Below are 18,187 nucleotides of genomic sequence, written 5' to 3'. Positions count from 1 at the left end.
TTCTCTGTCAAAGGCTGTCTGCTGTCTGTGTTACTAGAGTTCCAGATTCCTCCCCAACGCCTGGCTCTTGAGCCTGTGTTTTTTTTTTTTTTTTTTTAATGCACTCTGTGATATTTAAACCATAGAAAAGTCACTTGACTACTAAATAAGAATGTAAGAAATGTTAAATTCATATCTACTTATACATAAAAGTATTAAACTATAAAATTAATCATTAACTTAATTTGACTAAAATGTCACAACACAAAACATTTTCCAAAAAGATGTATTTTAATGATGAAAAACACCGTTCAGTACATATTGTTATGATATTAAGCATGTTCAATCAAATATACAAAAAACTGGTAGATCTACAATTTGCTTCATCATGAAGGGTTTGTGATTTCATGTTAGAAAAGGACACTTAGGAGTGAGTGGCATCCAAGTAGTAACTAACCCTTGCTACAAACAGAACACCTGGAAGGGAAAACACTCAGGAGCACTGTGGTGCTCACCTCTGTGTAGTAAGACAAGTTTGAATAGTGTCTGCTGAATTAAGAAATTCCTTCAATTCCCCTAGGTTTTATAGTCTTTTAAGTTATATAAAAAGCAAAATTGATCCAAAACAAATGTTTGCTTTAAGCTATTTCAATATAGTAACATACAACAATTCCTTTTAAAAGAAGGAAAAGAGGAGGAGGGTGTGGAAGAGGAGGAAAAGGAAGGAGAAAGAAGGAGGAGGAAGGGGTTTCGCCCATACTAGTCATTTAAAAAAAATAAGCATTTGGCAGAGGGTTATCTTCTAAAGCCAAACAACAAAAAGTAAACAAATACCCAACAACAGGGTGGGCCAGCTGCCCTGATGCAGCTAGAGTGTTAACTGGTTTTATGAAACTCAGTTCACCACCTCCTGGAGTCCCAGCCCAAGAACCAGCCTGTGAAGGTGGGTGGCTCATGGCCTTGTTTTACGGTGACAATTGGTGTCCTCTTATCTCTTCCAGAAGGGTCTGTCTCCAGGTACATTTTGGCTAAAAAGAGTTGAAAAGACAAAAGTTCAGCTTCAGCAAAATTGAAATAAATACACACTGAAAATTCTTTCATCCAAGTAGAGAATTGAATTCTTCTTGCCCCCAAGTAACCTAATGTGAACAGTCTTAGCCATGTCTCTCATCTGCCATGCAAAGTACCATTATAAAGTCTCCTTGTTGTCTGAGAGAATTCCAAAATTTATGAGATTATCCATATGATTATCTGTGTCCTTCAGTGTTTAAAAGGACACCAGAAATTTTTAGAAATAATCATATTCTAAATTAGGCCACAGAACATTTTCCTTGTATCTGTTATGAAATTCTTTCACTTTAAAAGACACTATTACGGAGCTGGAGAGATGGCTCAAGGGTTAAGAGCACTGACTGTTCCTCTACCCGAGGTCCTGAGTTCAATTCCCAGCAACCACATGATGACTCACAACCATCTGTAATGAGATATGGTGCCCTCTTCTGGCCTGCAGGCATACATGCAGGCAGAACACTGTATAGATAATAAATACAAATAAATAAATAAATAAACAAACAAACAAACAGTTACTCAAGCTCTGATGGACAGCTAGAATTCTAATTTGATACATATTTTTGGAAGACAGGATTAGGATGAGAGAAGCTAGGCAGGCCAGCTGTGATGCCCATGCTGGGTTTCTGCCCAGGACAGCTTACCAGACTTCATTGATTCCTTTTTCTCAACTTCATTGGCATCTTTGCCAATCCAAATAAAGATCTGAAAAGCAGAATAGAAGTGTGTGCTGTATATGGCATGCTGACTTGGTGCTTTGCCCACACACCATTTCACCTTTAGAATCCACCCAGGAAGGAAGTGAATGTGGGCCCTGTGGAAGCCCTGTTGCTTTCTCAAGACTCCATCTCACCGGGAGACCCTTGTGCTTACATGCAACGGCTCTGACTACAGTTCACACTGGAACATGTTTGTGTGAGTTACTCTAATTATAAAGTGGGCTTGCTTTTGCATCCATCTGTGGGGCCTGTGTGGCCGTCATCTCCATCCCAAGCTGCAGGTCTAAGCAGCAAATGACTGCATGTAGGGGCAGGGCTTATTTCTGAATGTCCTTGGGGATCTCTGGCTTCCATCTGGTGCTTTCTTGTAGTTTAGTGCAATGTAAAACTTTTATAAAGTGATACAGTAGTTACATATCAAGAGTTTAAATTTTAGCTGGGCTGTAGTGGTGCACTCCTTTAATCCCAGCATTCAGGAGGCAGAGGCAGGAAAATCTCTGTGAGTTTGAGGCTAGCCTGGTCTACAGAGTAAATTCTAGGACAGGCTCCAAAGCTATACAGAGAAACTCTGTCTCAAAAAGAAGGAAGAAAGGAAGGAAGGAAGGAAGGAAGGAAGGAAGGAAGGAAGGAAGGAAGGAGATCTGAAAACAAGTATGTGGCTGACTCTAAGACTCCTAATCCAGTGTTTGACATATTGTTCTATATAATTTGATTCTTAACATATGTTTGTCCTTTTCACAGTTATAATTTACATAGAGACTTTAAAAGACCACCAGATGTATATGTCCTGTCCAGTCACTACCAATTTTCTCCTAAAGTGAAATCTTTGAAACAGAAATATATTCAAACTTATTCTGTGCCTGATTTTTTCCTGAAAGGGATGGGTTCCTTAGAAAATCTTGTCAAAATTCAGGAGAAATTCTCAATATTTTGTTGGTCTCTCTGACAGCATTGTACATATTCATAAAAAGAGTAAAAGTTTTTGCCTAAAGCTCTAAAAGGTGGAAGCTCTAAGAAATCAATAAACTCTGTGGCATTTCTCTTGAGGATAACCTAAGTCCCCAAACCCATTTATTATTTGAATTGCCATTTCTCAAAGCAAGTATTGTCAGTTCCCAACAATAAGTCCAGCCTCTTGTTATGAGCAAGATATAGCTATACCTGTTCCCATGCATCCAGCAGCATGACATCATCTTCAGCTAAGTCATCTTGGGTGAACTCTCCAGGAACTTCCTCAATCTGAAATGTTTGAAGAACTTTATGACCAAACAATACAGCAAGAACGTCTATCCACAAATCAAGCACTACAGAAGGTTCTAGAAGAAAAACTCAAATGCAAGGAAGTTACAATAGAAGAAATAGATCGAAGAAAATGTTAAATCTAAAATATTCCTAACACAAGAATATTTGTGTTAGGAATACACACAATAACACAATATAAGAAGCTTACAGAACACCAAATAGACAGGACCAAAAAATAAAGTCCCCCTCACCACATAATACTCAAAACACTAAACATACAGAATAAAGAAAAATACTAAGAGCTACAAAGGAAAAAGGCCAAGTAACATATAAAAGCAGATCTATAAGAATGACGCCTGCACTAGGCCCAGCACAGGAAGATTTGGTAGACTTGGTGGAACCCTGGTTGGGGGCCCTACCCTGCCTGGGGAGTGGTGGGTGGATGGGGTGGGGGGTAGGTTGGAGGTGCGGGAGAAGGAATGGGGGTAGGGGGAGGGAGAGGGAGAGGGAAAGTATATGTGAAAATATTAATAATTTAATAAAAAAAATACAAAAAAAAAAAAAAAAGAATGACGCCTACAGTGGTAGCACACACTCGGGAGGCAGAGGCAGATGAATCCCTGTGAGTTCAAGACAAGCCTGGTCTACAAGAGCTAGTAGTTCTAGGACAGCCTCCAAAGCCACAGAGAAACCCTGCCTCGAAACCACCCCCCAAAAAGAATGACGCCTGACTTCTGACTTCTCAATGGAGACTCCCAAAGTCAGAAGGTCCTAAACAGACTTTTGCAGACACTAAGAGACCACAGGATGCCAGCCCAGATATTTTACCCAGAAAAACTTTCAATCACCATAGATGAAGAAAAAAATATATTCTATGACAAAACCAGATTTAAACAATACCTATCCACAAATCCAGCCCTACAAAAAGTACTAGAAGGAAAACTCCAACCCTAGGAAGTTAGCTGTACCCATGAAAACACAGGCAATAGGAAATCCCACACCAGCAAATCCCAAAGAAGGGAAGCACACACACAATACCACCACCAATGACAAAAAATAACTGGAGTTAACAATCACTGGTCATGTCTCTTAATGGATTCAATTCACCTATAAAATGACACAGACTAACAGGATGGATACGAAAGCAAGATCCATCCTTCTGCTACATACAAGAAACCCACCTCAACTTCAAAGACAGACATTACCTCAGAGTTAAGGTTAGGAAAAGATTTTCCAATCAAATGGACCTAAGAAACAAGCAGATGTAGCTATCCTAAAATCTAACAAAATACACTTTCAAACTAAAATTAATCAAAAAAGATAAAGAAGGGCATTTCATACTCATCACAGGGGAAAAATCCATCAAGATGAAGTCTCATTCTGAACATTTATGCCACAAATACAAGGGCATCCACACTAAAGCTTAAATCATACATCAAATCCCACAAACTAATAGTGGGAGACTTCAACACCCCACTCTCACCAATGGACAGGTCTGTCAGACAGAAACTTAACAGAGAAATTAGGGAACTAACAGATGTTATGACTCAAATGGACTTAACAGACATCTATAGAACTTTCTACCCAAACACAAAAGAATATACCTTCTCAGCACCTCATGTAACCTTCTCTAAAACTGACCACATATTTGGTCACAAAGCAAATCACAACAGACACAAAAAAATTGGAATAACCCCCTGTATCTTATTGGACTACCAAGGCTTAAAGTTAGAATTCAACAACAACACAAATTATAGAAAGCATACAAACTCAAAGAAACTGAACAATGCTCAACTAAATCACCACTAGATCAAGGAAGAGATAAAGAAATTAAAGACTTCCTAGAATTCATTGAAAACAAATGCATAATATACCCAGACTTATGGGACACTATGAAAGCAGTGCTAAAAGCAAAGTTCATAGTACTAAATGCTTACATAAAGAACACAGAGAAATCTCACATTAGAAACTTAACAGTACACCTGAAAGCTCTAAAACAAAAAGAAGCAAACTCACCCAGGATGACAGTAAATAATCAAACTCAGGGCTGAAGTCAATAAAATAGAAACAAAACAACAATACAAAGAATCAGTGAAGCAAACAGTTGGTTCTTCGAGAAAATCAACAGTGTAGACAAACCCTTATCCAAACTAACTAAAAGGCAGAGAGAGAATATCCAAGTTAACAAAATTAGAAATGAAAAGGGGGACATAACAAAAGACACTGAGGAAATCCAGAGAATCATCAGGTCATACTTCAAAAACCTCTGATCCACAAAATTGGAAAATCTAAAAGAAATGAACAATTTTCTGGATAGGTACAACATATCAAAATTAAATCAAGACCAGATAATTTAAATATCCCTATAACCCTAAGGAAATAGAATCAGCCATTAAAAGTCTCCCAACCAAATAAAAAGTCCAGGGCCAGATAGAAGAGCTAATACCAATACTCCTCAAATTGTTCCACACAATACAAACAGAAGGAACATTGCCAAACTCTTTTTATGAGGCTACAGTTACCCTGATACTCAAACGATACAAAGAATCAACAAAGAAAGAGAATTACAGACCAACTTCCTCATTAACATTGATACAAAAAATTCAATAAAACACCTGCAAACTGAACCCAAGAACACATCAAAAAAACCATCCACCATGATCAAGTAGGCTTTGTCCCAAAGATGCATGGATGGTTCAACATATGAAAATTCTGTCAATTTAACCTACCTAATAAATAAACTGAAAGAAAAAAAAAACATGATCATCTCATTAGATACTAAAAAGGCCTTCAACAAAATCCAACACTGCTTTATGATAAAGGTCTTGGACAGATTAGGGATACAAGGGACATACTAAAATATAATAAGCGCAATATACAATAGTCCAATAGCCAATATCAAATTAAATGGAGAGAAACTCAAAGCAATTCCACTAAAATCAGGGACAAGACAAGGCTGTCCACTCTCCATATCTATTCAATATAGTACTGGAAGTCCTAGATAGAACAATAAGACAACAAAAGGAGATCAATGAGATACAAATTGGAAAGGAAGAAGTCAAACTTTCACTATTCGCACATGATATGACAGCATTCATAAGTGACCCCAAAAACTCCACCAGGGAACTCCTACAACTGATGATAAACACCTTCAGTAATGCACCAGGATACAAGATTAACTAAAAAAAAAATCAGTAGCCTTCCTATATACAAATAATAAATGGGTTGAAAAAGAAAGAAATCAGAGAAACATTACCCTTTACAATAGCCACAAATAGTATAAAATATCTTGGGGTAACTAAACACGTGAAAGACTTATAAGACAAGAACTTTAAGTCTTTGAAGTCTTTGAGGAAGATATCAGAAAATAGATCTCCCATGCTCTTGGACAAATAGGATTAACATAGTAAAAATGGCAATCTTACCAAAAGCAATCTACAGATTCAATGCAATCCCCATCAAAATCCCCAAACAATTCTTCACAGACCTTGAAAGAGCAATACTCAACTTCATATGGGAAAACAAAAAACCCAGGATAGCCAAAACAATCCTGCAGAATAAAGGAACTTCTGGAGGAATCACAATCCCTGACTTCAAACTCTACTATAGAGCTATAGTAATAAAAACAGCTTGGTGTTGGAATAAAAATACACACATGGACCAAAGGAATCACATTGAAAACTCTGACATAAATTCACACATCTACGAACACCTGATTTTTGATAAAGAACCAAAAATTGTACAACGAAAAAAAGAAAGCATCTTCAAGAAATGGTCCTGGCATAACTGGAGGTCAACATATGGAAGATTGCAAATAGATCCATATCTATCTCCATGAACAAAAATGTCCAAGTGGGTCAAAAGTCTCAATATAAATCCAGTTACACTGAACCTGATAGAAGAGAAAGCAGGAAGTAGCCTTGAACGTATTGGCACAGGAGACTACTTCTGAACATAACACCAGCAGCATAGACACTGAGATCAACAGTTAATAAATGGGACCCCCTGAAACTGAAAAGCTGCTGTAAGGCAAAGGACGTGGTGAATAAGACAAAACAGCAGTCTACAGAATGGGAAAAGATCTTCCCAACATCTAACAGAGGGCTGATCTCCAAAATATATAAAGAATTCAAGAAACTGGACATCAAACAACCAAATAATCCAATTTAAAAATGGGGTACAGATCTAAAAAGAATTATCAACAGAAGAATCTCAAATGGTTGAAAGACATTTAAGGAATTGCTCAACATCCTTAGTCATCAGGTGAATGCAAATCAAAATGACTCAGATACCATCAGAACAGCTAAGATCAAAAACACTGATGACAGCCTATGTTGGAGAGGATGTGGAGTAAAGGAACACTCTTCCATTGTTGGTGGGAGTGCAAACTTATAAGGCACTTTGGAAATCAGTGTGGCAGTTTCTCAGAAACCCAACAACTCTTGGGCATATACCCAAAGAATGCTCAATCATACCACAAGGACACTTGCTCATCTATGTTCACAGCTGCATTATTTTTAATAAGCAGAACTTGACAGAAACAACCTAGATGCCCCTCAACCAAAGAATGAATAAAGAAAGTGTGATAACATTTACAAAATAGAGTATTACTCAGCAGTAAAAAAGCAATGACATTATGAAATTTGCAGGCAATTGGATGGAACTTGAAAAAATCATCCTGAATGAGGCAACCCAGACACATAAAGACAAACACAGTATGTACTCACTCATAAGAGTATACTAGATGCAAAGCAAAGGATAACCAGGTTGCAATCCACAGGCCCAGAAAAGCTAGGTAACAAGGAGGCACCTAAGAGGAAACCTTGCACAGAGAAAGCCTTTCAACTCCAGCTTCTAAGTAGTAACATCTAGACATGACAAAGAAGCTACACTCATGAAATCACAATGATATGATTGCCTAAATGAGACCTGGATAAGACAATACCATTCAACATGCCAACGTGGATGGGGTAATTTTATAAGGCCTTATCCCTATGAAGAGTTATGCCAGGCATTGGTAGCGCGCGCCTTTAATCCCAGCACCCGGAAGACAGAGGCAGGCGGATCTCTATGAGTTCGAGGCCAGCCTGGTCTCCAGAGCGAGAGCCAGGATAGGCTCCAAAGCTACACAGAGAAACCCTGTCTCGGGGAAAAAAAAAAAAAAAAGAGTTACAGGAAACTTATGCTACTGAGAGAGAGAAAACTGGTTTTCTCCAAGGATGAGCCCCTTTATGTCCAATCCCAAGCTTTAACACATGTGCATCCAAGCAACACTAAATGAACTTGATGTGGTGTGTATGTGTGAATGTAACAAAAAGAAGTCATAAATGTGAGAGGGGATGGGGAGAACTGGATGGCACTGGGTGGGCGAGAGGGATACATAGGAATTGTTTAAATACAGTATCATGGGTAAAATTATAAAATAAAAAGTTTTATTTTAGCAATATTAGCAAATAAAACAAAAGTATGTATAAATCATATGCCAAAATAGAAGCTGTTTGTATACAACGCAGTATCCTACTAATACTCAAAATAATAAAATAGACTTTTCAGACAGTAAATTTATAAATACAGCAACTTCAAGGATGTGTGTGTGTGTGTGTGTGTGTGTGTGTGTGTGTGTTTTCTTAAGTCCAAGGATTTTCTACAAAGTAGGTGGCAAACTGTGGCCCCAATAATTAATATTTATCACTATCCATTATTACATCTTAAAATTTCAGGTTAAATAATTTGTAAGCTCCAAGTATGCTTTATAAATGGACATTTTCTTTAGCACTTTATTTCTAGTAATGTATCTGGTGAGCTCTTGGGAAATTTTGTGCAATGAAAATTGTTTGTATTCACCAGGATGAAAAGAATCCCTCCTCTAAGTTCACACAGAAGTCTAGCAGGTCAGAGATGGTCAAACTTTTCTGATTAAGTGGCAGTAAGTGGCTATAGCTCACAATAAAATTTCAGAACCCAATATAAAATGATGTTCTGTTATGGACTGCATGTTAGTGTTCAGTATCAGGAGGCAGAGGCTGATGTGAGGTAATTAGGTTTAGTTGAAGTCACATGACAGGCCCAGTGACAGGAGCCGTGTACTGAGACAGTCAGCTGACAGGGTCATGTGACCATGCTAGAAGGGCCCTCCCAGATAACAGGTCTTGGTCATCCAAGGCTCCAGAATGTGAGAAAGCCATACTTGCTATTTAAACACCCCAGACTACCACATTTGTGTTAAAACAACTTAAACTAAAACTTTGTTGTGAGCAATTTCCTCCCAGATGGAAAATTTCATCTAGGAAGAAGCTCATTATGACTCAGGGTCATCTGCATTAAGCTCAGAAAGTAAACAACTAAAAAACTTCCGAAAGGCCAGGAAACTGATTGGATACATTAGGTCTCTCCCATTGAAAGCAAGGACTGTTGAGATACACTCTCAGCCAGCCAAGATGTTTGTAAGTGACATTCTCCAACCCACTGAGCTGCCTGCAAGTCATGCAGTGAGTGCACTCCAGGTTTCCAGTTTTCATGCGCTGTCGTCCATGGAATTGCCGTTTGATGATATAGCTGTTTTTGAGTCATTTCTGTTCCTATAAGTAACACTAGTAAAACCCATTGGTTTACCAGTGGTTTCCTTACTCTGGTCTGTCATTGGTTCCCTATCTGAGTGTGGGTAGACATTTGTTCACATCTCCCTAGGAATAGTGTCACACAATCGACATTCACAGTCTTCTAAGTTTACTTCTAATTACCTGAATTGTAAATGACTATAAAACAAAACATTCTAGCTGATGTCAGTTAATTTTCAGGGGGTCACAGAGCTCTCTGACATTTTTTTTTCATTCAATCCAACTGGAGAAAATTTCTATTCCTCTGTGAAACTACCTGGAAATTTTACACTTGGATGAACAATGATGGCTCCCCCATCTAATTACTAATGAACAGAACCAGCCATCCACAGTTCACAAGGAAACACTAAATGCTAAAAACAGGTATGAAGTAGCTATTTTTAAGAGCATTTTGATTAATATACATGAGTTTTCTAGAATTTTTCTAGATGTTTCTGCATCTGTCACATCATTGGGCCTTAAACTATCCTGCACAGAGTGAAGATATTCACCCACAGTTTACAGAGAGACTAACCTAGGACTCACAGCAGTCACACATCTGGAAGTTCTTGGAACCAGAACAGAATGTCTAACATTAGCCTCTGTCTATTTAAGACACTTACAATGAATCTTCCAGTTTTGTTGGAACAGCCGTAAAGCCGAGGTGGATGGTCTTCAGCCCGTGTTTCTAGCAATGGTGAGGTCTGGTAGTCTCCTCTCCCTCCAAGAGAGTTCCAGAACTCCTCTATGGAACACACAATGAGTTAGCCAATGTGTATTCAAGAGCACATGCTTGGTAGGATTTTACATTAATGGCGATATTATCTCATGCGAACTTAATTATACCAGAAGACATCCACACTTTTGCAATTAAAGGAGGCATCCTTACACAACTCTAATGATACAAAAGATGATTATTTACTGATGAAGTCAGCTAAGCACACGGCATATGAAAGTGGTGACACACCTGGTTCTTGGCCTTCCTGAATCCTGGAGGTTTTGCACTTGAGGACATCAGTCACGTACTCTGCTCCTTTCTCCTCCTCCTGACTAGCACCCTTTCCTATCCAGGTGAAGCCATTGTTTCGTGGCAGTTTTAGGACGAAAACGTCATTGGAATTCAATGAATTTGCATCCACATCAACCTAGAGCATGAAGGAAAAATAAGAGAGCGATTCAAATTCACTACTGGGATCATGCAGCACCATCCAGCCTTCTGTCTAATGCCAGGAGATCAACTCAAGACTCAGGTACAATAGATGCCTGAAACACTGGCGTAAGGACACTGAGGTCAATGCCACATGATGTTGAATTGCCTTCAGACAGTAGAGCAAGGTTGAAAAGTTTGGCAGACTGTGGTATCCCAAGCCTTTAATCCCAGCACTCAAGAGGCATAAGAAGGCAGATCTCTGTAAATTCAAGGCCAGCCTGGTTTACATAGACATTACAGGCTAGCAAAAACTGCATAGAGAGACTCTGTATCAAAATTAATTAATTAATTAATTAATTAAAAATAAATAAAATAGGCAAGCTATCAGTCAAGAATTGAGGGTTTGGGCCAGACACAGTAGTTCACACCTCTAATTCTAGCACTCTAGGGGCTGAAGGAGAAGAATCATGAAAAGTCTAACCTAAGCTACACAGAAGACTCTATCTCAAAACAAGGCAAGAGGGCAGAGAGTCAGTTTCGTGGTTAAGAGCCTACACTGCTCTTCTGGAGGACTTGAGTTGGGTTACCAACACCCACAACAGGTAGCTCCCAACTGCCAGTAACTCCAGCCCCAGGAGATCCGACACCATCTTCTGGTTACCAAACCTGGTAGGCAAACATGGCAGACAAACTTAGTGGATTCTCACATAGACAAACACAAAAATTCAAGAGCAAAACCAGCCCAATTAGGAATTTGACAAAGTCATAAAAACAATATTCAGAGCTACTGCAGAGGACAAGACACATGTGGCACCTGAACAGAGGGTGCAATCCCAAGTGTGAAATAAAGCAAAGCTGATCCCCTTTCCTCTCCACTAAAGAAAGCGATCCCTAAAACCCACAAAGCGGAGAGGGCAAAGAGATGGCTTCCAGTTCACTGGAGTCATGTTCTGACTCAGATAAATGCTGGCTCAAACTGTAGATCTGCGGAGAGGATGAAACGCAGCCCTGGCACACACCTTCCTTGTAAACAGAAGCTGAAGACAATGCCACAAGTTTGCCAAGTGCAATACAGATCCCTGTGTCCACAGATGAGGAAGCTCAGATGGGTTAGACACCAACCTGTGGGTGTGGCCTATGGAAACATCAGGCAGGGACAAGACCCATGCAGTCTCTGGCATGGCCATGAGCATTCAAGGATAGGCTTGGATCTAGGTCTCTGTGGTTTGGTGACATTGTGACCACATCTGTGAGAAGTGGTCTGGACACACAGTCACATAGCTGTGCATGATTTTCTAAGTAATTGTGGAGCTGAGTATGGCATCACTCCCAAGGAGACCAGGAACAACCAGTAAGCCAGACTGAGACAGAGCAGATCAGGAGGGATGAGGAAAATGGGAGTGTGGACAACTGAGACTACAGTCAAGAGCATGTCAAGAAGGCTGGGGTGATAAACTGTGCTCGGCCCACCTCACTTGTCCAGATCAAGGCATCTGCTGCAGGAGAGATGGATCTTGCCAGTTTGTAAGGGCCTGACCTAGAGAGAAAACTAGAGGAGAAAGGAATGGCTGTTGGAGGTTAAAAGGCAAGCTCTGGAGATTGGTAGCATTTGGGGAAATACAATTGTCCTCTTTCAGCAGGAATGAGGCCTCCTAAACCAAGCAAGGAGATTGTCAGGTGAGAGGATGGAGAATGCTAGCAACCAGGTCTGGATTTCAGGACTTCGGATTTCCTAGCTATATGTTTCCTATTTAATGCAGAAGAAACAGCCAGGAATACAAAGAAAGGTGACAAGAGGCCAGGGTCCAAATTGGTGTAAGACTGGGGAAGGGTTTGGGAAGCATCAACTTTCCAGGGGGCAAGACAGAAGGTGACGTAAATCATCATGACTGGTGTGTCAGAGAACCTGGAGAGGTAAAGGCTAATTCAGGATGCTGAGGAGAGGCAATGAGTTCAGCTGATGATGCCTCCGAAAGAAACACCAGCAATGGAAGAGACCAGGAGTTCAACAGTGGAACACTATGCTTATCTCTGCATCATTCCAATTTTAGTAGATGTGAGCACAAGTAGAACATTATGATTGCCTCTTCCATATAAAATCAAATGAGTGTCCATAGAGAACTCTACTGTCAGTACAATGGATTTTCTAAAAACTAGTTATGATTAAATACATGAGAACCTGTGCCCAAAGTCCTCAATGTGGAGGACAAAATTGAAATGACTGACCACATAAGATCACCTTGGCCTGGAACACTTACGTGCTTAGAGGCCAGAGAGAGTAAACCCCAAGAAAACTGCTCTGGAGGGGTGGCTAGCATTTTAGAAGAACACTCAGGAAATGTGGAGACACAGTCACTCCATCCAGAAAATATGCTCAATAAATAAGTTGGCTGTGCTGAATTCCTGTGGCGGGTTAAGAAATACAAGATCAGAGAAGTGGCCTTCGAAAGCATTCTCTTCACCCAGCTTACCTTATTCAGGCTAGCCAGAATTAGTGTGCTCTTGGAAAGACAAAAATGATGGGCATAGAGAAAATCTGGAGAAAGCAAGAAACAGTTTCTAAAGAATTTGCTTTCAAACACATCTCCTGGTTTCAAAGTAAATGATTCAGGGTATGAAATAAGTTAGTCATAGATAAAAGGAAGGAGATTGAGCCTGCAGTCAGGATAAACTGCAAGCAGAGAATATGCCTGGGGAACTCCCGCTGCAGTCAGGAAGAACTTAGAGAATATGCATGGGGAACTAAAATCAAAGGGAGAGTCTAAGCAAACCCAGAGAGGGGGCATTAAGCAGAGTAGTAGAATGGGGTCTAGAGCAATTTGGCTTTGGATAGGAGCCATACATAGTATTTATTAACCAATTTAGCAAGTCACTGTAAGATATATAATTTATGGGTGACATTGATATTAACTGATAAAACAATTTATCACTTTTATAAAAGCTACTAATACATGAACTATTTTTTTAAAAATACAAACAGAAAATTTTTAATTATTCCATAACCCAGAAGAGAAGATAATGTCTGTGTGCAGATGTAGTTCATGAAATTTCGGGAGAGCAGGTCCAGTGTCTGTGGGGATTACCTTTATAGTCCTGTCCGTGGTGATTAGCTTTATAGTCCCTCTGGGAGAGAGGACATGACATGAAAGGAGGAGATTGTTGGAAGAAAAAGGACAGAATGAGAGTGACAGAGACCATGGCTGAAGCCATCACAATGACGGGAGAGGACCAGCTTCTCAGTAGATGACAGCAGAAGCGTGCTGTGGGGGAAGGACTGCAGGGGCGAGGGCCTGCTTTGGTGGGGAAGGTGTGGGGCACCATAATAAGAGAAATCAGAGGGGCCTGAGAGAACAAGGAGAATACCATGCCCAGCCCCATGGGGGGGGGGTTCTAACAAACGGAAACCGAGGAATTATAGCTTCCACTGAAGAAGGTTGGTGGAATCTGTCCTCAGAGGACATCCAGCAATGAGGCAGGAGGCGTCTCAGAGGGGTCTAGTGATTCAAGGAAAGAGTGGCTGAATTTTCAGAGCTTGTTGAGTGGCTCATGAAAACTGAAAGGGTTTCGAAACATCTCCAGATCTGGGAAGACACAGAGCAATGGGGTGGTGGGAGAGACCTGGATTTCATTGGTGGCTAGAATCCAGGGTGTGGCCAGATTTTGTTGTTCAAAGGGCCTTATTCTTAGATATCCCGAGGTTTCACAGTCATCTGCCCATGCCTCACAATCCTTTTGCCCAAGACCTTTCAGGATGGAGCTGCAGCTGTTTCCTGCCCCTTGCCAGCTTTACTGGCTATGACAGTCTCAAAACTCATTTGTTTGGGTTCAGTGCAGTTGAAAACCCAAGCTGCCCTCTCATCCAATGCCCCTTCTTCTAGAAATGGCATTTACTTGCCATTGTGTAGAGGCTAATATTCCTAATGTCCAGGAGCGTTGAAAAGTATATACATGCCTAGAGCATATTCAAAGAGTCCATAGCCTTACCTCCACAATTCTGGTGATAGATGCCAAGTTCCTCCGGACTTGAAAGAGGCGAGTAGCAGGAGCCGGTGCCTGCCCCTCTTTCCTGGATGTTCCGTTCTGATAAATAATGAGTGGTTTGTTTTTGAACATACTCAGCAGGTGAGCAGGTTCTTTGCCTTGAGAGACACGGACCTGGGAGCACAGATCAGGGGAATAAAAGTGTGAAGAAGAGCTGGGAATTTGGGCCTTTTTCTTGTAAGAAATTAATAAATAACTTCAAAAAGTTATATAAAACTTTTTTTCACCTTTTGAGGACATTAATTTATATTGAAAAGTACTATGAGTTTGCGTTTAGCATTCACAGGAATGGGAATTTGGAGGCATGCCCAGTTATAGGGGTCTGGGGAATACTGAGAATAACTGACTTCACAGATGTGGTTCAACAAGTACACATCTAAATGGGTGAGCAGCTACTTACAAAGCATCTTCTGGTGTGGTCCTGCAGTTTGGAAAGTGTGGAAGGGAGTACAGAAAACCCCTAATAAATCACATAACCTTCAAAAAAAATGGCAATTGCCAACATGAGGAAGGAACACGGATTAAATTCCATGCTTTCCTCCAAAGGATATTGGAGAGGGAAGAGGGCGGATTAAAGTGTGAAATAAGATGCTTAAATACTGCCAAGATACTCCCCCAAAAACGAGGCAGAACTTCAGCTACTCAAAAGTAATTGTTGTGAACCACTGCCATCTAGTGACGCAATAAGAAATTTGCATTTCTATCAACTGTAGAATTCAACTGGTTAATTCCCAGAAATTGGCAAATTGTGTGTCATGTATTGCACTGTGAAATCTTGAAACACAATGGGTAGCTGCAAACATTTTGAATTGTTTGTGAGAAACAGCTGTGAACTCAACTACATGATGTAGGTAACATCTCTTCTTACTATAAATATTAGATTCCAATGAATGAAATATTTGATTAGGAATGGAGCTGCATGCACCTAAAGAATCCAAAAATTTTGTTAGCCTGATTTTATATAAACATGGTTGATGTGCCCTTTAAACGTAGAGCCAGCTTGCTTTGTGTATCTATTCATTCATACCAAGACGGAAAGAAAGCAGCGAAGGACCAAGTTCAGCCTCCACATCCCCATCTTATGGTCTAAAGTATCTGAATGACCTCTCTGCTTAATTATTACACTTGAAAGCCAAACCAACCCACACATTTATAAAGGTTTGAAAAAAGCTTTTGTTCTTTTTTCTTTCTTTCTTTCTTTCTTTCTTTCTTTCTTTTTCTTTTTTTTTTTTTTTTTTTTTTTTTTTTGTTGTTGTTGTTGTTGTTCGGTGTTTTGAGACAGGGTTTCTCTGTGTAGCCCTATATCTGTCCTGGAGAAAACAAAACCAAACCAAAACAAGACCCACCTTCTCTGCCACCGAAAACCTGAGCTCACCTGTCATCAGACATGAGGTAGCTAAGCTGACACATCCTTGTGAAGAGAACACTTCACAATGTTGAATCAGGACCACCATAAACAGGCCAATGGAACTGTCTAGAAGATGTTTTTCCCAGCACATGGGAACAAATGGCATTCCCCAAACCTACCAGAGAATACAGCCAGGTGGTAGGGTGAGCAACCTGGTTATAGAGAGAGGAAAAAAAGAGAGAGACAGAGATCTCCAGATAGGAACAAGCAAGTGCCATTGTGTACAGATAACAAGAGTAGACAGACACACTACAAGTAGACAGGAAGTAACTAAATACACAAAGACCAGGCATTCCCCATGGTTACTAACAACAGTCCTGAGTGTGGCAGACACTCCAGCGTAAGGGGAAAAGCGGAGCTTGAAGAAAGAATATTGACATTGAAACCCATCTGAAACGGCCTCTTAGACAGAGCAGAGAAATCTACCTAGACCTACTTATTGCCAAATATTAGCTGTTGCTCTCTCTAATAGATACAGTGTGTGTGTGTGTGTGTGTGTGTGTGTGTGTGTGTGTGTGTGTGTGTGTGAGTGTGTGTGTGGTGTGTGTCTGTGTGTCTGGTATGTGTGTGTGGTGTGCTGTGTGTGTGTGTGTGTGTGTGTGTGTGTGTGTGTGTGTGCGCGCGCGTGTGTCTATGTGGTGTGTGCCTGTGTGTGTGGTGTGTGTCAGTGTGTATGGTGTGTGTCTGTGTGTGTGTGTATGTGTGTGAGTGTGTGTGTGGTGTGTGTCTGTGTGTGGTATGTGTGTATGGTGTGTTGTGTGTCTGTGTGTGTGTGCGCGCGCGCGCTTGCATGTGCATGCACACTCAGGGTTCAGTCATTTCCAGAAATACCAAATTGTTTTCCATTTTCAGAAATAGCAAACTCAAGATCCATTTCTCCCCTCCCTCAAACCACCTCTCTTCCTTTGTATCTCTTTTCCTTTTCCCTCATTCTTCCCCCTTTCCTTCTTTCTTTTGGTTCCCTCCCCTCCCAGCCCACTTTTGTCCTTCTCCCTTCCCTGACACTGTCCTCATTTTTGGCCAATGGACTTTGTTTCAAGCAAGCTTCTGGTCCCTAAGTAGGAAAATATGGATCTATGTATCTGTCAAGGTTGATTTCAGCTTGCCTATGGATTTCTATGGTCGACAATGTACAGAACATTGTTCTACATTTTTACCTGTAGGTAACTGAAAATTATTCAGTTGTGCTTGCTCTGTACTGTTGTCTCTTTTCTTGTTGCTACTGTAGCAATTTATCATACAAAAATTCACCATCTTACACTTCTAAACGCCAGAAATTCGAAGTGAGTTATTGGTGGGGAATGTTCTTCTATATGCTGTGAATATATGTTTCTCTTATTGGTTGGTAAATAAAGCTGTTTCAGCCAATGAACAGGCAGGATTTAGCTAGGTGGGAATTCCAAACAGGGATAGAGAAAGGTAGTATGCAGAGTCAAGAGACACCATGTAACTACCGGGAAGATAGGATGTCCAGGCATTCTCCAGTAAGTCAAGACAGCATGGAGATACACAGATTAATAAAAATGGGTTAGTAATTAAGAGAGAGCTAGCCAATAAGAAGCCTAAGCCATCTGCCCAACAGTTTATACGTAATATAAGCCTCTGTGTGTTTATTTGGGACTAAAGGACTGCAGGATGGGAAACGTTGTTCTGTGTACATGTTTGTCTTATTGGTTGATGAATAAAACACTGTTGGCCAATAGGGCAGCAAGATAGGTGGGACTAGGATAGGAGGAGGATTCTGGGAAATGTAGGCAGAGAGGAATTGTCATGTGATTCCAGGAAGTGATGTGTCTGGGCAGAAACTGCCACTAGCTATCCATAAAGGTCTGGAGGTTTGTACAGACAGGCAGGAAGTGATGTAGCTGGGCAGAAAGAGAATATAAGCAGGGACAAACAGGAAATCATGCTCTCTCTTCTCTGCAGACACGCTGAGTCAGCCACCATGTAGGATGCTAGAGGAGTAACAGGTCTAGACCCTCTC

At 40.4% G+C, this 18,187-nt stretch overlaps 1 protein-coding gene across 2 annotated transcripts in view; it reads right to left on the bottom strand.

Annotated features, from left to right (window-relative positions):
• Positions 1-294: 294 nt before the first annotated feature.
• The window catches only part of Scin (scinderin), a 72,601-nt gene continuing 54,708 nt past the window's right edge, over positions 295-18,187 (bottom strand). The window contains exons 11-16 of one of the 2 annotated variants that reach the window (XM_027419734.2): positions 14,739-14,909; positions 10,572-10,749; positions 10,228-10,349; positions 2,928-3,005; positions 1,692-1,752; positions 295-1,007 (exon numbers count right to left, since the gene is read on the bottom strand). In XM_027419734.2, the coding sequence (XP_027275535.1) occupies positions 880-1,007; positions 1,692-1,752; positions 2,928-3,005; positions 10,228-10,349; positions 10,572-10,749; positions 14,739-14,909 (738 nt within the window). In that variant the 3' untranslated portion in view covers positions 295-879. The remainder of the gene's footprint in view (positions 1,008-1,691; positions 1,753-2,927; positions 3,006-10,227; positions 10,350-10,571; positions 10,750-14,738; positions 14,910-18,187) is intronic. The other variant, XM_035445412.1, reaches the window with a different exon arrangement.

The sequence above is a fragment of the Cricetulus griseus genome, chromosome 5 (genome assembly GCF_003668045.3).
Source record: "Cricetulus griseus strain 17A/GY chromosome 5, alternate assembly CriGri-PICRH-1.0, whole genome shotgun sequence".
In the NCBI taxonomy this organism is placed as follows: Eukaryota; Metazoa; Chordata; class Mammalia; order Rodentia; family Cricetidae; genus Cricetulus; species Cricetulus griseus.
The sequence above is the reverse complement of the archived record's forward strand: the minus strand, read 5'-3'. Positions and strand labels throughout refer to the sequence as shown.